Source organism: Puma concolor, chromosome E4 (assembly GCF_028749965.1).
Source record: "Puma concolor isolate L17-30 chromosome E4, mPumCon1.1.hap2, whole genome shotgun sequence".
NCBI lineage: Eukaryota > Metazoa > Chordata > Mammalia > Carnivora > Felidae > Puma > Puma concolor.
Genome location: NC_141683.1, coordinates 6228133 through 6251790, shown reverse-complemented (window position 1 = coordinate 6251790; position 23658 = coordinate 6228133). Strand labels below are relative to the sequence as shown.

General features: G+C 42.6%; 1 protein-coding gene and 1 non-coding gene across 4 annotated transcripts in view; one reads left to right on the top strand and one right to left on the bottom strand.

The window, feature by feature from the left end:
• The window catches only part of ATF6 (activating transcription factor 6), a 205610-nt gene extending 184772 nt beyond the window's left edge, over positions 1 to 20838 (bottom strand). For 2 of the 3 annotated variants that reach the window (XM_086693381.1, XM_086693382.1), the window contains exons 1-7: positions 20711 to 20838; positions 19918 to 20231; positions 9551 to 9627; positions 6144 to 6231; positions 4109 to 4209; positions 1324 to 1453; positions 29 to 232 (exon numbers count right to left, since the gene is read on the bottom strand). In XM_086693381.1, the coding sequence (XP_086549507.1) occupies positions 29 to 232; positions 1324 to 1453; positions 4109 to 4209; positions 6144 to 6231; positions 9551 to 9627; positions 19918 to 19969 (652 nt within the window). In that variant the 5' untranslated portion in view covers positions 19970 to 20231; positions 20711 to 20838. The remainder of the gene's footprint in view (positions 1 to 28; positions 233 to 1323; positions 1454 to 4108; positions 4210 to 6143; positions 6232 to 9550; positions 9628 to 19917; positions 20232 to 20710) is intronic. The other variant, XM_025927813.2, reaches the window with a different exon arrangement.
• On the top strand, positions 6979 to 7063 carry TRNAK-UUU (transfer RNA lysine (anticodon UUU)). The gene has a single exon. It is a non-coding gene; the product is annotated as a tRNA-Lys (tRNA).
• Positions 20839 to 23658: the final 2820 nt, after the last annotated feature.

The following is a 23658-nucleotide window of genomic DNA, read 5'->3' as shown; positions in this document are numbered from 1 at the left end:
CACGCAGCCTCAGATTCTACTCAGGTACCTTTAGCGGGTGCAGGATGTATGCTGATAATTGGTTGCTGCTTTGCCAATGGCATCAGTGTTGGCAGTGTCTGAATTATGATGGTTTTTGCTGGAACGCTGGAGTTTGTCTGAGTCTTGGGTGCTGCTGGAAGTATTAAAGGCTTGGGCTGAATTGAAGGTTTTGAAGTCATCTGAATTTTTTTCTTTGGAGTCACTCCATTTGCTGGAGAAAATCCAAACAAATCACAAATCAATCTGAAAGCAATTCCCAGAACACAGCTTCCATTATACACCTTTTTCTACACATTATCTTGACTTCTTAGTAAGTATCCTCAACTGAGTTTAAGCATAGCCACTCTAGATCTTACTGGACTCAAGAAAGGTCCTTAATCTGAGGTCTTCCCCTTTCCTTTTCAGGTACAATTGATATATAACCTTATATGAATTTCAGGTGTACGACATGATTCGGTATTTGTAGCATGTAATGATCATCACAGTAAGTCGAATTACCACGTTAGCACAGTTACAATTTTTAGGATGATAATTTTTAAAATGTAATCTCTTAACAATTTTCTAATATGCAACACAGTATTATTAACGACAGTCACCATGCTATACACGACATCTCCATGACTTATTTATTTTATAAATAGTGAGAGGGGCGCCTGGGCGGCTCAGTTGGTTGAGCGACCAACCTCGGCTCGGGTCATGATCTCAGAGTTTGTGAGTTTGAGCCCCCGCGTCGGGGTCTGTGCTGACAGCTCGGAGCCTGGAGCCTGCTTCAGATTCTTTGTCTCCCTCTCCCTCTCTCTCCCTCCCTCTCTCTCTCTCTCTCTCTCTGCCCCTCCCCCCACTCATGCTCTGTCTCTATCTCAGAAATAAATAAACATTAAAAAAAAAAAATTATAAGTAGCGAGATCTTCCTTTCTGACCAAGCTGCAGCGTTGGGAAGGGGATGTATGAACTGGTAAAGGAGAACAGCTAAAAATCACTGAATAAAGCCTAAAGATTAAGAGGTAATAAATGTCACAACTAAATGGCCCTCACAATCAATATCTTTAACTGAATCTTTGCATTCTCTCTTGAAAATGATGAGGCCTACTTCTACTTTAAAGCATTTTTCACCTATAAAGACAAAACAACCAAAGAAGATGATTCCCTGCCTTTCCTCTCCACATTAACTAACCATAACAAACAAAACAGGTCCACTCTTTTAAAACCAAAAACCCAGCTTAATAAACACGAACTTAATCCAACGTTTTCTTTTTAAAAATGGAACCTAAGCTCAGTCCAAGTTAGGACATGGAGTCATACCAACTCTGCTCCTAGGGCCAATGATGGGCTTATCTTCTTTCAGTGGCTCTGCTGAGGAGGGACTATGAGAGCTTTCACCGTACAAGGAAAGGGGAGACATCTGGGCAGCAGAAGACAAATCCAACTCCTCCTGTAGCAACATGAAACACAAACAGATTCATGCAGAAGCATACAGTCCTTGAGCAGAAAATTGCTTAGAGGGGCAAGATCCATACATAAGCAGATAAACGCTTCAGGACAACTTCAAGGCAAAGGTGTAATATATTTGAAACTTTGTATACTAAGTACTAAGAGACTGGATAAATAAGCATTATCCATCAATACTAGGGAAAAATAACCCGAACTGCAGAGTATTCTATGTTATTCCTCTCATATTAAAGATGGGATCTGCTTCTACGTTTCCTCCCACAAGCTTGGTATTTATTTGGTTCCTAGCTATATAAACATTTAGTATATGATAAGTCTATGGTGAAAATGCCAATATCCTTTTCCCCCAATCTCCTATTCAGTCTTACAAGAAACTCAAAACAAATCGTTCTTACTAATTTTTATTCTTTATTTATTAATGCCGTCTTTGTCCTAAATGTTTTGAAAGAAAGACAAACACTAAAAGGAACAGGGCTATTTTATTTAATGGATGAATTGGTAATACAGAGATGTACAAAGATAACATTTTCCAAGTGTTAACATTTAGCGGATCTGTCTCATTTTGTTGGCATACGGAAATTTAACATAGGATAAAAGTAGCATTTCTATTTTGAGAGAAAAAGATGTTACATAGAATAATAGAATAGACATACATAAATACATCATACCATCTTCAAAATACTCTGTAAGAGTATTAAAAGGAAAATTAAGAGGGGCGCCTGGGTGGCTCAGCAGGTTGAGCACCTGACTTGATTTCGGCTTGGGTCATGATTTCACGGTTCGTGGGTTCGAGCTCCGCACTGGGCTCTACACTGGTGGTGTGGAGTCTGCTTGGGATATTCCCTCTCTCTCTCTCTCAAAAAGAAATAAATAAACTTAAAAACATATTTTTTTTTAATTAAGAGAATATCCGTTTACTCTAAGCATAACGTAGGCTCCCTTAAAACAAACAAAAAAAAAAAAAAACCCAGAAGCCATAAAGGAAGAAGAAAGAAATTTGAACAAACAGTAATTAAAATATTTTATAATAAAAAATAGACCAGGGGCGCCTGGGTGGCTCAGTCCGTTGAGTGCCTGACTTCGGCTCAGGTCATGATCTCACAGTTTGTGGATTCGAGCCCCGCATCGGGCTCTGTGCTGACAGCTCGGAGCCTGGAGCCTGTTTCAGATTCTGTGTCTCCCTCTCTCTCTGCCCCTCCCCCATTCGCACTCCCTCTGTCTCAAAAATAAATAAACATTAAAAAAAATTTTTTTTAATAAATAAATAAAAAAAATAGACCATAATTAAAAAGATAAATACTGGGGCACATATCTGCCCAAGATAGACAAGGACAGGAACAGCCACTTCAATGAAAAAAATGCAAATGGTAGCTAAAGGCACGTTTTTTTAAAAAAATCTTTTTGTTTTGTTTTTTGTTTTTTTTCGATCAGAAGAAAAGAAGTTAAAATGACCTGGAGAAAATAGGGGAGAAATGGTCATTCCCAGTCATGCCGGTGAGAATGAGAGCTGTGTCGCTCATTGATCCTCAACAACTACTCAGCCCCAGCCACACACTGGGCTCTATGAACCTTACAGTATTTCAGAGTGTATCTGGGAGAAACCAAAGAGTACAAGATAACAACACAAGAGGATACGATTATCTTCATGGCCTTAGATGCTTAAAAGGTTATTTCATAACATTCAGCAAGTATTCCTCATAAAAGTCCTAAAACACAAGAATTAGAGGGATACTTTCTTAACATCAAAAAAAAACAAAAAAACAAAAACTATGGGGCACCTGGGGGGCTCAGTCGGCTGAGTGTCGGACTTCGGCTCAGGTTATGATCTCACGGTTTTTGAGTTCGAGCCCCACGTCAGGCTCTGTGCTAACAGCTCAGAGCCTGGAGCCTGCTTCGGATTCTGTGTCTCCCTCTGTCTGCCCCTCACCTGCTTGATTGCTCGCTCTCTATCTTTCTCTCTCAAAAATAAAACATTAAAAAAAAATTAAAAAAAAAAAATCCATTCTAGTTCTATGACCAAAGCATTACAAAAACAGACCATCTTAGAGGCTTCCCTATCCTCAAAGAATGTGTATTCTAACAGGCAGGAGAGAGGGCACCAGGGAGAAAAGACAGTAAGCCAATAAACAAAAAAAAAAAATACTGGATACTGGTAAAGTGCAAAGAAAATGAAATCATGAAGGCAAGAACGTAGGGGAAGGAGGGCAAAACCAAAGAGACAAAGAATTTATTGCCCTCCCAAGGCCCTTCCTCGAGACTCCATTCCCTCAGGATTAAAGGAGATAATAAGATTCACAGTAGCATTTAGTATATGTTAACTGCCTCTTCCACATGCAGAATTCCCAGACAGCATTATAATCAAAATCACTGTAAAATCACCATAAAAGGGGGCGCCTGGGGTGGCTCAGTCGGTTAAGCGTCTGACTTCAGCTTAGGTCATGATCTCGTGGTGTGTGAGTTCGAGCCCTGCGTCAGGCTCTGTGCTGACAGCTCAGAGCCTGGAGCCTGCTTCAGATTCTGTGTCTCCCTCTCTCTGCCCCTCCCCCGCTTGCGCTCTGTCTCTGTCTCTCAAAAATAAATTTTAAAAAACTTCAAAAAAATTTTTTTAAAAAATCACAGTAAAAGACTGGCTACTTACAGGAACGTGCTGGGTTGAAGAACAAGAGTCCACGGACTGAGGAGAGGAGACTGAACAACTCGAAGAGGCTGGAGAAGGTGGCTGAGGCTCTGCCTTAATGCCTTTAACGGAGAAACATGGAGTAAAAATTTTCCCGCTGCACCATACAAACTCAGAATACAGTTAGGAGGAAAGAAGGTAAAATCTACTCCTAAAATCCAATCACACTGAAGCTAAGGTCACCAAAACACATCATCGAATGTAAATTCAAGATGCAGAAAATAGTGAATCGAGTAGGCTACCATTTGTATGATAAATGATATATGTGCATATGTATGTATCTTCCCTCAGGTGCACTAGTTCTCTGGAAGGATAAACATGAACACGTCGGTAACTGTGGTTGTCTCTGTGGAGAACGTGCTGGCTGAGGAACGGCAGCTGAAGGAGACATCTTTCTACCATACAGACTTGTTGGACCTTCGGAATATTATACCATATGCAAAACATTACAGGTTCGTCCAAAAATCACTTTTCGAAGTATAGGAAATCGACAACAAGTATTTTGGAAAACACTCGTGGCAGTACGATTAAATCGCACATACCGTTCACATCTTTCGAGCAACTACAGCCGAGGCCACGTTCCTGGGTGTCAAGTCTGCAACAGGGTGGGAATGAGAGAGGGCACATCCCTGCAACAGACTGCACTGTCCAGAGTTAGCTGCAAAATCTCTACCATCCCTCCTAATCTGTAATGTGATCTTGCCCTTCCCCAGTGAGAAGCAGCATCTGTTTCCCTCCGTTTGAAGCAAGGGGGTCTTAGGACTCCTTCCATCAACAGAGTATAGAAGTCACGCTCCATGGATTCCAAGGCTGGGAGACATTAGGCAAACGCAGCTTCTACTCTGCGTGCTGGAACACTTAGATCGGAGCCTCTGAAGGGTGACTGCCTGAGACCACCAAGCTGAGAGCAAGCTCAGCCGCACAGAAAGACCAGGTGCAGGTGCTCTGACACTCCTGGTCATCAAGCCATTCAGGCCAGGCAAGAGATAACGTGAGTGAAGAGATATTAAGGTAATTCTAGCCCCCAACTTTCAAGCTACTCCAGCCTTTCAATCTTCCCAGTTGCAGTCTGGACATCATACGGCGGAAGAAAGCCACCCTTGGAGTACCCTGTCCTGACTCACTGATCCTGGGAGCATAATAAAACGGTTGTTGTTTTAAGCCACAAAGCTCTAGAGTAGTTTGCTACCTGACAATAGTAACCAGAACACCGGCCTTGGGTAGCCCATATTCTTTGAGGGAAGACAGGTATTGAGCAAGACACAGGAATATATAAAATGAGGGACTGGGACATGCAGGGGTGGGGAGGACTGCAATTTGGATGGGAGGATGTGCGGGTGACTGACTGACTCACTATCTCTCCGCGCTAAGTCTACCTCCTATTTATAGTCTGCGACGCACATTATTAAGACATGTCCCAGCCGGCTCCCTTTTAGGCCCCATCAGTGGGAGATACTAGAAGGACGCTAAAGTGAAGAGAGGGGAGAAGGGGGTTTCTTCCTCCTCCCAACAGCTTCATCCCAGAAGTGACAGTTTCCTCCAGGTCCCAGCCTCTCTGAGCACATCCCAAATGTACTTTATCAGGGTTCCTTAAAGATACTAGCATCAGCCAGGGGGGTGCCCCTTCCACAGAAGCATGTGTATCAGACGCATGGGACCCCTACACCAACTTCCCAAGTTCGGGTGACCCCAAGCTTCTTCTCTTTGATTCCCTAAATTCTGCCTGGTTCTCAGACAGGCTAACCTCTTACAGAGATACTGTATATAATTCAAAATCAAGATTTTGGGTATGAATTCTCAATTCATTATGCGACTAAAACATTCCATTCTGGCAAGAAACTTATATGTGCCCTGCCACATCAAAAGTAGAATATATAGTCCCTGGGATTTTTGACCCATCAAAGTAGCCCAGTAACCCCACCTAGTATTGACTGTTACCAAACTGCAAAATAAAATGGATCTGTTTAAAATATTTACCAGTGAAATACACCATTACCTGTACAGAACTGGTTGTTGATGTCCAAAATGCCTGTCTCCCAAGGCATCAAATCCAAGTCAAAATCAAGAGTATCAAAATTATTTTCCTGTAGGTTTCAGGAAAAGGATATCAGCAAAAGGATATTAGAAGAATAAAAAGATCTAGAAATCAAACCTCAGACACAATTGGCCATAAACAATATAACTGCTACTACCCAACTTCATAACGAGACTTCAGCTGAATCTTCAATTATATCAAATATTAAAATGGTTATGTAAGCAAGAAGAGATCCACAGAAAAATGGACAATTTTCTTTTTTCTACTATACAGTACCTTTTCAAACTTCTAAAATAAAATTTCTAATTTTTTTTTTTAATCCTAGAAGATAAAACTAGGTTTCTCAAAATAGAAGTCAATACACTTCTTAGAGGGACTCTTAAAGTTTTTTTTTCATTTAGATGACAATGTTTCTTACTTAAATATAAGCATATTCTGGGTCATCTGAATAGCCATCTTATACTATTATACATAAAGAACTGTCACATGATTTCAGAGCCCTCACAGGTGTTTGAGATCAAGACAGTACTATTATCTTAAGTGTCTAGGGTTATGGAGACAAAAACAGAAGTAAGCAATATATAAATAGTACTACAAAGTTCAAGGCAGTTAATATTAACTTAATGTGACAGATAATAAAACAGCAACAGTAAAGAAAGTAAGCCTCAGGCAAAAAATAAAGATTAATCTCTTCATTATTAACAACCATTTGGTAATAATTTCTAAAATCATAGTATTTCACAACGTCTACTTTGTGGTTTATTTTTATTGAGAACAAAAGGAGAGAAGGTGGGGTGCCTGGCTGGCTCAGTTGGTTGAGCATGTGACTTTTGCTCAGGTCATGATCTCCCGGTTCGTGGGTTCGAGCCCCACGTTGGGCTCTGTGCTGACAGCTCAGGGCCTGGAGCCTGCTTTGGATTCTGTGTCTCCCTCTCTCTGTCTCCCTCTCTCTGCCCCACCCCGCTCACGTTGTCTCTCTCTCTCTCTCAAAAATGAGTAAACGTTAAAAAAAACAAAGTTTTTTTTTTAAAAAGAGAGAAGGAAAACAGTTTTATCACACTGCCCTTAACTAAGTGAATATAGGTGCAAGTTATATAAAAAGAATGTGTGGAAGTTCATGTGAAAAGAAAGAAAAAACTACTTAAGTCATGAAACAATCATTTTTTAAATCAATCCCCTTTGCTTTTTTCTCTTATTTGAATCTACGCATCATGAAACTAAGCAACCTCATACTTTCAGCAACCAAAACATCCTTAAACTTTGTTGGCGTAAGTAAACTAAACAACAAAGCCTACCTGAGTGCTATAGTAGTTTTTAAACATATAATAGTTTTTAAACATATAATAGTGGACGTGACCTACTTCGGAGATGCTTCTCTCAGTCTTCAGCCAAAAAAGTCAAATACTTTTTACAGCCTAAGAATTCTATCTGGTTGCAAACTTAACAGGCCTATTTTATGTAAAGTGAAACATATTTATACCTCTCTATTCTGGCTTTTCAATGACTTCTCATGGAAAAATCTACTAATGTGTGAAAGAAAAATGACACAATTTTAAAGGTAGAAAGGGCCCTCAGAAACCATCTAATCCAACCCCTTCATTTTATACTAGAAATACCAAGGAACTGAAAGACTGAATGCCTTGTGGAAGGTAAGAATGGTATAAAATGAGAACCATATATCCCTGAACCTTTCAAATTTACTACAGTGTTTCTTGATGGTTTTAGCTGTAGAGGCTGTAAAAGAATATCAGTTGCTTTGGCAACCGCCCAATATTTAAAGCCAATTTAGGGGCTCCTGGGTGGCTCAGTCAGTTGGGTGACCAACTCTTGATTTAGGCTCAGGTGATGATCTCACAGTTCATGAGTTCAAGCCCCACGTCGGGGTCTGCACTGACAGCATGAAGCCTGCTTGGGATTCTTTCTCCCTCGCTCTCTCTCTCTCTGCCCATCCCCCTCTTGCTCTGTCTCAAAAATAAATAAATTTTTAAAAACAAATAAAGCCAATGTAATCAAGAGACCAAATTCTAATTTTTTTTAATGTTTATTTATCTTCAAGAGAGAGAGAAAGGATCTGAAGCAGGCTCTGTGCTGACAGCAGAAAGCCCAATATGAGGCTTGAACTCACGAGCTGTGAGATCATGACCCGAGCTGAAGTCAGATGCTTAACCAACTGAGCCACCAAGGCACCACCAAGAGACCACATTCTAAAACACCTCACAAAGTAAGCAAAGCCATTAAAATCTCATATACTGAGGGCACATTGGAATTCTCTCTCCCCTTCTTTCTGCCCCTCCCTGACTCATGCTCTCTCTCTCAAAATAAATAGCTTAAAAAAAAGTTCACATACTGATTTTTAAAAATCTATCCTGGGGGCACCTGGGTGGCTCGGTCAGTTAAGCGTCTGACTTAAGCGTGAGCTCAGATCACGAGCTCACAGTTCATGAGTTCGAGCCCCACACCGGCTCTGTGCTAACAGCTCAGAGCCTGGAGCCTGCTTCAGATTCTGTGTCTCCTCTCTCTCTCTGCCCCTCCCCTACTCACACTCTGTCTCTCTCTCTCTCTCTCTCTCAAAAAAAAACAAAAAAAAAATTGTTTTAATCAATTCTATATCCTACTCTCTTCTACTGATTCATACTAAAACAACTGCTAAATTATTCTTTGAGAAATGTCTGAGAAACTCACTAAGTAAGCACTACGTATTTTTATACTCAGGTTAATAAGGGCTTAAAACGTAAGTAACAAATCTCCAACCTCACTGATGTACATATAAAATCACTCTGTTCACTTTCCAAGTGAACAGCACCTCATCCATTAAAGAATAAGACAAAATAAGAGCTCCATGGGCCAACGTACTATGTATGAACACAAAAAAGACAAAAAAGATACTTTTGAGGATTCAACGTGCTCTGATAGCTTTTATACAGACTTCTAACCACTCAAAGGCAAAAAATAAGGATATGTCTGAGTTTGAGAGCCTTCTACACTAAGGATACATAACTTTTAAAAAGGAAGTCAGTAAGTTGTACTTGAGTGGATCCACGACTCACGTACACCCTTTAACATCATCATTTCCCTTATGCAGCAAAGTATCTATAGAAGCCAAAAAGTAGGCAGTGAACTGACTTTTCCAAGTCACCCAACCCTGGGGCCAAAGTAAACTTAGAACACAGGTCTTCTCACGCCAAGATCGATGCAATTTCTACAATCCTGAATTTACTGAGTAAAAAATGGCTGCTGATTTTCATACTTAACACTAAGTTATTTAAACTTTAAATCACTGGCCTAAACCTGTCATCCCGAAACCATCTTGGAGTGATTAAAGATTAAACATCACGTTACTCAGTCAATCCCCTCTAGTGAATACTTACGTAAGTTTCCTTTGTCGTGTCCAACTGCAGGCCATCAGTGTCTGTGAAATAGCCAAATTCAGCAAACAGAGTAGAATCTTCGCACAAGAGAATAGAGATTAACTGTCAATTCAACGTTTCAACAAAAGAACTAAGCGCTGTAACCCAGCTCTATTGGGGTCCTCATCAGCCATTACTATTACTGATAAACTCTAGCCGTGTGAATGACAACCAATTCAAAGCTGTTTCTAATTTATGTGTTGTTCCCGCATAATTATTATCTTGCGATCTAAGTCCTTACACCAGGGATTAACAAGTTTTATGTCGGGTCACAATGGACTAAATGGTAGTAACTTTCTGGAACATTACTAACACGAATTCTGAGGCCACAGCTGGACTCAGCATGAAAATGCACTGTGGCTGATCAGCAGCGACGGTAGGAGAGGACTACGGCGGCGTATGTACTATGTATTTGTCATCCAAGCTTTAAGTGGCGGGTGCAACCAACTTTCTGTCTAAACAATCAAGGACTCACTTGTCTAAACCGTTAAATTTATTTCAGCAAATCTAACTAATTCTAATTTCCTAGTAAGATTTCATCATAGGGGCGCCTGTCTGATTCAGTCAGTGGAGCATGTGACTCTTGCTCTTGGGGTCATGAGTTCAAGCCCCATATGGGGTGTAGAGATTACTTAAAAACAAAATCTTTTTTAAAAAAACTGCAATAGGGGCGCCTGGGTGGCGCAGTCGGTTAAGCGTCCGACTTCAGCCAGGTCACGATCTCGCGGTCCGTGAGTTCGAGCCCCGCGTCGGGCTCTGGGCTGATGGCTCAGAGCCTGGAGCCTGTTTCTGATTCTGTGTCTCCCTCTCTCTCTGCCCCTCCCCCGTTCATGCTCTGTCTCTCTCTGTCCCAAAAAAATAAATAAACGTTAAAAAAAAAAATTTAAAAAAAAAAAAAACTGCAATAAATTTAAAAAAAAAAAAAAGATTTCATTATAAGCCAAGCAACTTATGGACATAGAAAATATTCTTCAATAAACGAAGTTGCAACTTCTTATAGACAAAGGTCAAGGCGCTGACAAGGCCAAAGGCAGCTGATTACCACACAACCTGTCAAGTGTCCACTTTCTCTAACATTTTTGGAATCTCAAGAACTTGTTTTCCAAATCGCAGTTTGCTTTTATACCCCCTAGGGGGCGCCTGGGTGGCTCAGTTAGTTAAGTGTTCAACTCTTGATTTCAGCTCAGGTCATGATCTCACGGTTCATGGGATAGAGCGCCGCATCGGGCTCTGTGATGACAGCTTGGGATTCTCTTTTCTCCCTCTTTCCCTCCTCTGCTTGCATGCTCCCTCTCTCACTCTCTCATTATAAATAAACTGAAAAATTTCAAAACAAAAACAAACTTATCCTCCCCAGTATCATGCCACTGAAACTGCTCTGGGGATTTCCTCACTTATAACATGTACAGGAGCAACACTGCCCGTCTGTCATTAACTCGGCCAATGACACAATCGTTTCACCAACCTACACCCAAATAATGCCTAGCAACAAATTTTGTGTGTAGTGATAGTGAAAGGTTATTCACACAACTCTCACAAAAGGACTGCCTCGCACTCAGCGGCAGAGCCGCAAACACAGAAGTAGGTAACTGGCCGTGTGCCTTACACGGTGCTTGAAACCCTGGAAAGAGTCCTCTCTACCTGCCGTCTCTCATTTCTCTTCTCCCACTCTTTCTGGAGGCTACATTAACCAAGCTCCTCTCCCACACACAAATGATTATTAATGTCACCGATGATCTCCATATTGCTAAATTCAACGGCAGGTTTAAGGTCATCGTCTTGACCTATCAGCAACATTTGACAGAGTTGATGCTTTCATATTAACTGAAACATCTGCTTCACTTGGCTTCCAAATCACCACAATCACCTGGTTTTCCTTCCACTTCACTGCTTGACCCTACCTTGCCGGTTCCTCCTCATCTCCCAGTGTGAACTTGTCCCTTGGGGGCTTAGCATAAACTCTTCCATCTATTCTGCTCCCTCTGTGATCTCAGCTGAGTTCACGGCTTTAAACAGCGTCTACATGCCAAGGATTCCCAAATATACATGTCCAGCTCATACGCCAAGATGCACGTACACACACAATACACCTCTTGGGTCATCTCCTCTTGGAGGTCTCAAACTTAGCACATCCAAGACCTAGCTCCTGATCACCACCACCACCACCCCCACCCCCCCACCAAATCCCCTATTGCTTTGTCCTCATCTCAGTCGACGACAATTCAATTCTCCTGGGAGCTCAAGTCAAAAACCCTGCTCGGAGTCACTGTTTAGCTTCTCTTCTTCACTCTCCATATTCAAACCGCCAGCAACTCCCATCAGTTCTGTCTTAAAACTGTATATCCATAATCTGGCTTCCTACCTTTCCTTCCCATTCTTCCTTCCCCTCCCATCTTTCCTTTTCTTCTGTACCCTTCCCAACACTGAGAGATCAGCTTCTGAGGAAGCAGGGCAATGAGCGTGATGGGGCTCTATGTGTCATCATCTGTGGCAACGTGCCCGGCGTCCAAGGAAATGGGATGGTGTGACAGAGGGGGCGGCCCAGTGTCGGTGGCAGCATGCTGGGGCTGCCAAGGAAATGGGGCAGGAGGTGGGAGAACAAAGAGGCAGATGGAAGAGGCAGCCTGAGTGTTTAAGAGAATGACGACACTGAACAAATACCTTCATCACCTGAACAAGTGATCAAATACATCTAAAATAACCAGAGACAGGTTTCTCACTATCTAAGAAAGAATTCACAAACATGGAAAGGAAAGAGCCTAAAAGAACCCTAAGATGTTGGACTGGCAGGGGAAGTATTAGTATGAACCCATGTCTAAAACATCTATGGACACAGAAGACTTGCAGATGTTTTTATACGTGTGTGTGCACGCGCGCACACACACACACATTTCCTAGTTCTGTGGGCTGAAAGTCAGAACAGTGATATCGCGGTAGCAATGAACATACTGTGTGCTCAGATCTTGGACGCTAAATGCCATCCTCCACTAAATGGAAGTCCGCTAAAGAGCTCCTTGGAGAAATGGCTGATGCCAAAGCTGAAGCAGGGAAAGTGCAAGATAAGAACGGAAGATGCTGTGATGCCAGAAAATAAGGAAACTCTCAGAGAATGATTGGAGTATGTCAAAAGAGTAAAAGAGCTAATACGAATGGACTCCCACTGGTCAAACTGGAGAAAATGTGAGCACCAAAATAAAAAGGGAGTATCAGATTTTAACCCACTGAATCAAAGAGAGGAGTCATAATGAAATAAATACATATATATACACGCATACATACCTAGAGAAAGTCCTTACTTACACTACAATGTCAGTTAGTAAATGCAGACAAAACCACCATTTGGCCGACACAGGCAGGGACTAGGGCTGGCAGGTGGAGGTTTAACAAGGAAAAGGAGATTGGTGTCACGGCCGATTAGCTCCCCCAAAACAGCAATCAAATACAAAAGGGAAAGTAGTGACTTTACAGCGGTGAAACCTGGCAGACACCAACTTGACCATGTGATCAAGGAGAACTTCACCTTGGGACAAGTCAACATGGTGGGCCTCCAAATGTGATTCACTGAGAAGAGCACAGCATCACTCTCCTGGCATTCCTGCCATGGGTGCATGACCTGATTCTGGTGATGAGGAATGGCGGACTAGACCCAGGTTTAGAGTCCTCTTAGAGAATAGAAAACCTGTAGTCTTTAAGACTGTCAAGGACACAAGAGACAGAAAAAGACTAAAAAACCATTATGGACTGGAGGACATTAAGGAGACCTGACAAGTAAAAGTGATGTGTGTTTACAGGTACGATCCCAGTCAAGAAAGGAAAAAGCCATTATTAAGACAGACGGCAGGGTGCCTGTGTGGCTCAGTTGGTTAAGCATCTGACTTTGGCTCAGGTCAGGATCTCACGGTTCGTGGGTTCGAGCCCTGCATTGGGCTCTGTCCTGACAGTTCAGAGCCTGCCACCTGCTTCGGATTCTGGGTCTCCCCACCTCTCTCTCTCTCTGCCCGTCTCCCACTTGTGCATGCTCTCTCTCTCTCAAAAATAAATAAACATTAAAAAAAATTTTTTTTAAAAGACAGATGGCAAAATCTGAATGGCGTCTGTGAGATGGATGATAATGTGGCAATGTTTATTTCCTGACTGGAAGGAGTACGTGGTAGTAATACAGGAGTATTCTTGTTTTGCGAGGAGGGGATACACACTGTAGCCTTTAAAGATAATGGGTCAACACATCTCTCTTTCTCTCTGGGGAAAGAAATAGGGCAAACACAGTAAAATTTAACAGAGTCTGTGTGAAGGGCATGCAAAAGTTCTTTGTACTGTTTTTACAATTTTTCTTTAAGTTTGAAACTATTTGAAAACTAAAATCTAAACAAAAAATACGTGTGTATTCAGAAGTATACGTAAGTATATTTGTGTATCTTATGTATATTTATCTTATGTATATTTATGTAATATATTATTTGTATACTTATGTGTTCATAAATATATACGAGTATATTTGTACATACGTAAGTATATTTGCACATCTCCATAATCCAACCACTCCCATACCTGCACGCTACCACAATTCACCTGCATTGCTGTAACAGCCTCCAAATGGTCTCCCCGCTTCCGCCCTGGCCCCACCCTTCAGGCCATTCTCAACAGCACAGCTAAAGCGAGATTAAAAACAGGATATTACTGGGAATCCGGATTTTTACAGAAGAAAAGAAATACAAGTGTATAACGTAAGAAGGTGAGCAAGAACCCTGTGGTACTGGTTTTGAACTGTGGGTATTGGTACGAATCCATGCTGTTTAAAAAAAAAATACCCGTTTCCTTGTTCTTAGGAGGTACAGGATGAAGTGTTTATGAGTTTCATATTATCTGTAGCCTACTTTCAGATGATGAAAGAAGAGGGAAGTGTGGGTAATAAAGAATGTTCACAGTTGGTAAATCTAGATAAAGGAAATACAAGGCATCACTAGAGCAATCTTTTAATTTTCTGTAGTTTTTGAACAAAAACTTTTCTGTGGTTTAAAAAAAAAAAACGTTGCAAGTAGGTGATAAATACATTTGTATACCTACAGAATATCCCTGTAGTATCCCTAAGAAAGTGCTGGTCACCTCTAAGGAATCTCTAAAATCCACTGCCCATTCCTACATCCTTTTCACCAATCCCACACGACCAGCAGTTAGATGTCCCTTCACAGTAGTAAACTATGGTAGCTATGACCTCGACTTTGACCTCTTAGGTATTCATTTACTTCTTGTAAGTTTAGCAAGATGACAAACGGCCACCAGGCGTCACATAATGGAAATCAGGGATGACATCAGTAAGAACAGCTTTGGCGGTGTGGCGGAGCCTGGCTGCGGTGAGAGCAAGAGACAAGGAGAAACCAGAGTCGGTGAACATGTTTTGTTTTGTTTTCTTAAGAATTCTGCCATAACATAAAGAAAAATGCAGAAGCGGCTAGAGGGGAAGTAACCTCTAAAGAGGGTTTGGAGGGTTTTTTTCTTTACTCTAAATGGGAGCAACAACTCTGTTTACTGACTAGCACAGATGATCTAGCACAGAGGGAAATGAAGAAGGCAACAGAGGGAAGAAGGCTTGAGCAAGGCTCTTGGCTAAAGAGGAGGGATCTACAGCACACGGGAGAAGCCATTCGTTCTCAACGAGAGAAGAGAAGGCAAGTATGCTGGCAGGTGGGTAGATGAGTTAGTGGGAGATTCAAGGGAGGGGCAGGGGGTGACAGAGGTTCGAAGAGAGAAGACACTTCATAAAAACAAACATCTAAGTGGAGAATGAGAGGACCAGGCAGATCCGATCAGCCAGCCGACGGCCTCGAGGCCTGGTTCAGCTTACTAAGCCAGTTAGATTTAACCGAGGTTGTGGTTCACCAGAGAGAGAGGGAGAGAGAACGAACTACAAAACAAGACACAGACCAGGGTATGGAGGGTATGAGCAAGGGAGCGGTTACGACTGCCCATGGAACTGAACTGGGTAAGGGGGAAGTGACGACAGAGAGGAAACGGGGGACAGTGAAAAGATGGCGTGTCCGTAGGGTCGCAGGAACTGGTGGAGTGCCACGGGGAGTGAGCTGGTAAGACAGGAGGTGGTGGTCAGAGCTCGGGGTGTTGAAACGGAGACGGTTCTCAGTGCTGACAGGGTTTCGGCCAATGATGGGGGAGCAAATGGCTGAGACAGGGTGGAAGGCAAGATCCCTGGTGGAGAAGAGGCCCAGAAATGAGAGCTCAGGGTATCTGAAGTACCTCCTCTGAGAATCTGAAATCATCCAAGGAAGGAATATTCGAGAAGAGTGACAGTAAGCGAGGAGCTAAAATTTCTCAACAAGGGAGGGAGGGAGAATAAACTCGGAAGCGGCAGATGCCTGACTGTGACAGAGACAGAGGACGGCATATTGTGACACGAGATTTAAACGGGATTTATCTCAGGGAGGATGAAAGGAGAGCTAGCCGAAAGCAGCGCTGAAAACCAAGGTGCTTATCCCACCTTTAGAGGCCCGAATGGCAAAAAGGTTTTGAGAATGAAAATGGCAGCCATTCCCCAAGCCTTCAGAGAAAGCAGCTGTAACCAAGGGGAGGGTCAGGCTGCGGTCAGTGCCGGAAAGCCAACTTTCACAGAGGAGACTGAAGACGTAAAAGAAACCACAGAAGCAGATAGAAGCTTCTGGTCTTGGTACATGCACCTTACATGTGGCAAAGAGGTGGTTTCTGCACAAAGCCCAGACAGGGAGGGAAAGAAGAGAAGGAGGGGACATGCAAGTGACAAGCGTATGAAGAAATGCGCCACATCGTATGGGATCAGGCAGCCGAGCATTAAAACGAGATACCACACCCACCTACTAGAATGGCTAAAATCCAAAACACCGGCCACATCAAATGCTGTGGAGGACCAGGAACATTCATTCACTGCTACTGGGAGAGCAAAACCGGTACAGCCGCTTTGGAAGGTTCCTCCAAAACTAAATGTGCTCTTACCGTATGATCCCAGCAATTGTGCCTCTTGGTATTTACCCAAATGATTTGAAAACTTGTCCACACAAAAAGCTGTGTGTGAACATATAACTGCCGATATGTGAAAGCGACCAAGATGCCCCTCAGTAGGTAAATGGATAAGCAAACTGTGCTATGGACTGAATTGCGTCCCCCCAAAATTTGTATCTTGAAGCCACACCCCCCAGTGTGACTATGTCCAGAGAGAGACAAGGTGGCCTTTAAGGGGTAATCAAGATTAAATGACAATAGAAGAGAGAAGAGCAGGGCCCTAATCTGATAGGACTGTGGCCTTCTAGGAAGAGGGAGAGAGAGAGATCCTTCTTCACCCCCTTTCTCTCTCGCCCTTCTCTCTTCTCCCCTCTCCCTCTCTTTCGCCTCTCGTGCCCCTGCCTTGTGAGGATGCAGTGAAAAGGCGGCCATCCACAAGCCAGAAAGAGAGCCCTCACCGGAATGTGACCTTACTGGCACCTGATCTCAGACTTCCAGCCTCCAGAACCGTCAGTAAATAAATTTCTGTTGTTTAAGCCACCCAGTCTATAGTAGTTTGTTACGGCAGGCTGAGCGACTAACATACGGTAGTACGTCCATACAGTGGAATATTACTCAGTGCTTAAAAGACAAAAAAAAAAAGAGCTTCCAAGTCATGAAAAATTATAGGTCTTAAATGCATGTTGCTAAGTGGAGGAAGCTACAGACGGTATGATTCCAACTATATGACATTCTGAAAAGGCAAAACTGGGGAGATGGTGAAAAGATCAGTGGTTGCCTGGGGCTCGGGAGGGAGGGAGGGAGGAAGAAATGAATAGGTGGAGTACGGGGGATTTTTTAGGTACATGAAGCTCTTCTGTAGGACACTGTACATGCATGACATTAGGCATCTGTCAAAACCCACAAAATGTACAACACAGAGGGAATCTTAATGTAAACCACGGACTTTCGTTAATAATATTGGATCAATACTGGCTCATCAATTGTAACAAATTCACTCCACTAACGCAAGATGTTGCCAATATGGAAAATGGCGGTGGGGGTGTATATAGAACTCTGTGTACTATCTGCTCAGTTATTTTGTAAATGTAAAACTGTACCCCCAAAAAGCCTATTAAGCATTAAAAATAATTATGTGAAATTCAGATTTCGTGCCCATAAATAAAAAGTTGTATGGAAGCACAGTGATAACTCATTTACACATTCAGTTTACATTTCCCCTGGCTGCTTTTGCACTATTAACAGCAGAGCTGAGTAGTTGCAACAGAGACCACAAGACCACAGAGACTAAAATACTTACTATCTGGACCTTTACAGAAAATAATGTTGGCAAACCCCTGCTCTAAATTTCATTACCCAGGTTAAAGGGAAAAAGCACATCCCACCATAGGCAGTTCTGAGTGAACCACTTTATTATTCAAAGTTGTTAGGGTCACAAGTTCTAATCACATAAGCTGAATTTAAAAATTTAACTGGCCACCTTCTAATATTAAAAAAAAAAAAAAAATCAAATAAATCAGTGAGGTATCTGAATACTCAAAATGGCAACTCCCAGAAAAAGAATCCACAGTCTACTGAAAAACGCCAGCAGACAACAGCGTTTCACTTTATCCTGCAAAATCCACTCCACTTACTGAACCCCTAATGAATCAGAATTGAAGCGTTCAACTAAGAGAAGACTGTTAACAGTGTGAAAAGAGAAGCCTGGAAAACAATGGGAAATGCGCACATTCAGGGAGGGACAGGGCAGGATACCTGAGTTGAGTCAGTGAACCGACTACAAAGAATTGAACGCTCTGTAAAAGAACACTAGGACTGGGAGTCAATTTATCAGATCAATCACCACCATGCAGGCTGGAAAGAGAAAATAACGCGATGAGGAAGCGCCCCACAGTTATAGTTTAAGAGATATCATAAAAATATAATAGTTAGCTAGCTGAGAATAACCATAACTACCTGATATTCTAGATTTATTAATAACTGATGGAGGGGGTGGATCTTGGGAAGAATCAAATCTGTAGAAATAATTTAGGAAAAGCATTCTGGAATAGTGACTAAGAGGACAGGCTTTGGAGGTAAACAAACCTCCTGATCCTGCTTGCTCCCCTCACTTGCTACAACACTGAACATTCGCGCTCTCTCTCAGCCTGTTTTTTCATCTGTAAGTTAATAATACCTCCTCCTTATGCTGTAGGGAGGATTAAAGAAGTCAATGCATGTTAAGAGCCTAGCAGGACACCTGACGCAAATGAAGGGCTAGATAAATGGTAATTATCCCTATTACCACTATATTTGGCTCAGGAAAACACACTTGGAATCGACAGTCTCAAGTTTCTTCCAGCAGCTCCTAGGAAATCTACCCAAGGACTGAAATAAAGCTCCCACTGCACATAATCTAAGAGGAGTTCTGTCCTTAGAAAATCAAATGAGGACTTCAGTTCAATACATAGAATTGAGATTACGCTCTTGCTACCGAGAATGGTGGCCCAAGGAGGAAAGATGAAGATCAGTCTGGATTCCCCCCGGATTCCCCCCAAGTTCCAAAGTAGGTGAAAGGCGTAGGCTCACGACAGGGCCCACTCAGAGACCTACGCAATCCCAAATTCTCGCTGGAGCCGGAGAACAGCATTAGTCCTATGTCCCAAAACGAAGAGAAGAATACAAGTTTCCTCTAAACACCTAGATGACAAAGTTTCCCCACCGTCATTCCCACTGCATTCCATTCCACTCTTCCCGATCACAAAACCAAACCAAAGATACACGAAACAACTTCAAAACAAATTGGCGCTGTTTCTGAAGGGCAGTCAGGATTACATCCATTTTTAAGCGTTAGGTCTAGGCAGTCAGGGACCCAAGGTCAGGTGCTTTGGTTCTCTGCCAAGATGGACATCAAGTCTAGACCAACAATGGCAGCTGCGACATGAAGATCTTTGCATACATTCCCCTTCTGTCACACAAACACGTACAGACACACTCCACGGCAATCACCGCCCACATCCCACACTGAGAAAACAGCTTCCAGCCTTTTTGATGATCCCAGCCATCCAGCCCTCTGCTTCCTACCGACGCCCTTTCCGCTCCCACATCCTGACCCCCTGGTACTTTCCCAGCGCAAATGGCGAAAAACGATAACAATTCCAATCAGGCAACATTTTACGCTGCCGGGTGCCAGGGCAGAAACCGCCCGGTTCTGCTAGACTCTTCCAGGCAGGTCCACGGACGGAAGCGACGAGTTAGCCCCGGCTCCCGGGGCAGAGTTCGCCCACACCTGTCTCCACAAGTGGGCGGAAGGAGAGAGGAAGAACCCCGCGGCCAGCGCTGGCACGTTCTCGGCCGCCACTCACCCCAATCCTCGTTCGCTCGGTGAGAAAGGCCCGGGCTAAGAGGCGACTCCATGGTGCCGGCAACGCCAGCCGGCTCTCGCACACCCCACGCTCCCGCGGCCTGGAACTCGGTGACTAACAGCTCGGACGGCGGCGGCAGGCGGACAAAATACCCCGTCCCGGCGCGGGGACGGTGGCCGAGCGAAGACAAACTACGCCCGCTGCCCGGGGAGCTTGCGCAAATCAGAAAGGAGAAACGTCAGAGACCGAGCTCCTTTTCAGCGGATCTCCGAGTAACTATTTCCCTTTGGGAGTTTTCGGCACTTTCTGTCCCGCTGTTTTAAGGAAAAAAAGAAAAAAAGACACATAAGCCCTACTTTCGTTAAATAAAATGTATCGATAGTAGTCAAAATGAAAAGTAAAAGCCCCTTCTGGATAGACGGGCTTGTTCCTCGCATATCCTTGTTAATACCACCGTGTAGCTATCTCAGAACAAAGGCAGAGACCCATAAAGTAAATGTGATTTAATTTTTTTGCAATCGCTGGCCGTCATTGTAAAAATTCTGCGTACACACGAGTGTGTGAAAGAAAAACTCAACTCTCGTGCCGCGTTCGTTAGACCCGCCTCTCTTCACCGGCACAGTACCTGAGGTAAACAACAGCACGTCCTTCGTACTTCCAGAAAGCCCCCTTCTATTTAAACAAATTTAAGCAAGGCAAATATAAAAGAGGGAACTCCTCGTCCTCACACCTATCTCCTAGATATGCGTTTCTAACGCATAGTACTTCGTAGTGGAAATCCGAGCGACCTTACCCTACAACCTAGAATAAGGTAGATTCGTAATCTTTTTTTTGCTGGAACTGGAGAGTCGGTTTTGTTCCGAAGCAATTCACATCACGAACTGACACTGAAAGCTTGGATTGAGATTGACGGAACAATTTCAAGAACGCTACGTAATAGAATTCCTTCCTACAGCATTTCAGCCGCGAGTATTTCAAATACCCTAAGAACCCGGATCCCTCTAGGACCGAGTGGAATCCTTCCCATGGTTACTAAACCAAACAAACGCTTCCCAGAATCCAGCGAACTCCTCGTGGCTGCGGGGTTACTACAGATTGCATAATCCACAGTCTTCAATACAGTCCTGGGACCCCAAACCGGAAACATTTCCCCGAAATGATTCCTTGTGTCATGGGGTAACTAAACAGTTTTCATGTATAGTGAAATAAATATCGCTTCTATTCAAAAACGGACCATAAAAAGAAAGCCCTAAAATAAAACCACCAAGAGTCTTTTATTCTACATCCACCAGATACCTTGGTCTTTTTTTTTTTTTTTTTTTTAATCACCATGACTGAACTCCAGCCATTTTTTTTCAAAGTTTTTATTTTTATCCGAAAAGCGCAGATGACAAGGAAACAAGTATTTGCGTCCCTATCACCAAAAATTAACAAATATTAACATTTTCTATTTTTCTTTCAGGTTTTTCATACTGTAAGAAATTAAACATGACAGATAAAGCCCAACTCTGCTTCTTCTCCTGCTTCATTTCCCCCCCGCCCAGACAACTTCTAATATGAATTTTATGGGAATCAAATCCATTTTTATTTTTATTTTTATTTTATTTGTATTTTATTTTATTTTTATTTGTAGATACATATATTTAGTGTTGTGTTGGGTTTTTAAATTTACATAAATGTATCATACTCATGTTCTCCAAGTCACTTTTCTTATTCAACATTACTTTTTGATGATCTATTCATGTTTGAACTGTTACGTGGTATTTCCTTGAAAAAAATCTATATATCACAATTTCATTTTTCATTTCTCTACTAACGGACATTTGGATTGTTTTAAATTTTTACTGTTACATACATCCTTCTATGAGTCTCTTCATGCATATATGCAAAAATGTCTTTAAGATATATGCTGGGTCATAGAGTATGAATGTTAATATCTGCCAAATTATACCAATTTACATCCTTTCTACCAATGATGAGCTCTGTACTCCACATTCTCACCAACACTAGATATGGTCACTTTCACATTTTTTGCCCCGTGAAGGGTGTGACTAGAATTTACATTTCCCTGACAATTAAATATGGGGTGGATCTTTTCGCGTTTATTAAACCTTAATTCCTCTTCTGTGAATTGCCTATTCTTATAAAATTTGCTATTGTATTTTCTTTCTCTCAATGGTATGCACGTCTTTAGCTAGCCTACTCTATTCATTTAACTGATATATGTGTTGCAAATACCTTCTCTTAAGTTTACACTTGTTTTTTTGTTTATGGGGTTTTTGTCTTTAGGTTTCAACTTCAATGTAGTCAAATTTACCAATCTTCTGTTTATGATCTGTGCTATTTGTAACTTGCTTAAGAAATCCTTCCCTCTCCTCAGGTCACAGAGATGTTTTAAATTTTCTTTCCATAGTTTTATAGTTTTGTTTTTCACATTCTTTTTTTTCTCCTTATTTGGTTATTGCTGGAGTGTAGTAGCATTATTGATTTTTATACAGCAATCCTGTATCCAAAAACCTTGCTGGATGGGGCGCCTGGGTGGCGCAGTCAGTTAAGCGTCTGACTTCAGCTCAGGTCATGATCTCACAGTCTGTGAGTTCGAGCCCCGCGTCGGGCTCTGTGCTGATAGCTCAGAGCCTGGAGCCTGCTTCAGATTCTGTGTCTCCCTCTCTCTCTGCCCCTCCCCCACTTGTGCTCGCTCTCGCTCTCTCTCTCTCTCTCTCTCTCTCTCTCAAAAATAAACATTAAGGGGCGCCTGGGTGGCGCAGGCGGTTAAGCGTCCGACTTCAGCCAGGTCACGATCTCGCGGTCCGTGAGTTCGAGCCCCGCGTCAGGCTCTGGGCTGATGGCTCAGAGCCTGGAGCCTGTTTCCGATTCTGTGTCTCCCTCTCTCTCTGCCCCTCCCCTGTTCATGCTCTGTCTCTCTCTGTCCCACAAATAAATAAACGTTGAAAAAAAATTAAAAATAAATAAATAAATAAATAAATAAAATAATAAACATTAAAAAAAATTTAAAAACCTTGCTGAATTATGTGACTGTAATATTTTGTCTGTAAATCTCCAGAATTTTCTATGTAGAAAAACTTGTATGCAAATACGAATATTTTAAAATTTATTTTAGCATGTAACCTCTTTTTAAAATTTATTTATTTTGAGTGAGAGAGAGCACATGTGAGCAGGGGAAGAGGGGCAGAGGGAGAGAGAAAGAGGGGGAGAGAGAGAGAGAGAGAGAGAGAGAGAGAGAGAGAGGATCCCAAGCAGGCTCTATGCCCAGTGCGGAGCCCGATACAGCTTGCTCTCAAGAACCACGAGGTCATGACCTGAGCCAAGATCAAGAGTCAGACACTTAACCACTGACCCACCCAGGTGCCCCCATTGTGACCTTTTTAAATTGTCCTCTCTGTGCTGACAGCAGAGAACCCCATGCAGGGCTCGAACTCCTGAGCCGTGAGATCATGACCTGAGTTGAAGTCGGACACCTAACCAACTGAGCCACCCAAGCGCCCCTTAAATTGACCTTTATTTTTTTTTTAATTTTTTTTAACATTTATTTTTTCAGACAGAGAGAGACAGAGCATGAACGGGGGAGGGGCAGAGAGAGAGGGAGACACAGAATCGGAAACAGGCTCCAGGCTCTGAGCCATCAGCCCAGAGCCTGATGCGGGGCTCGAACTCACAGACCGCGAGATCGTGACCTGAGTCGAAGTCGGACGCTTAACCGACTGAGCCACCCAGGCGCCC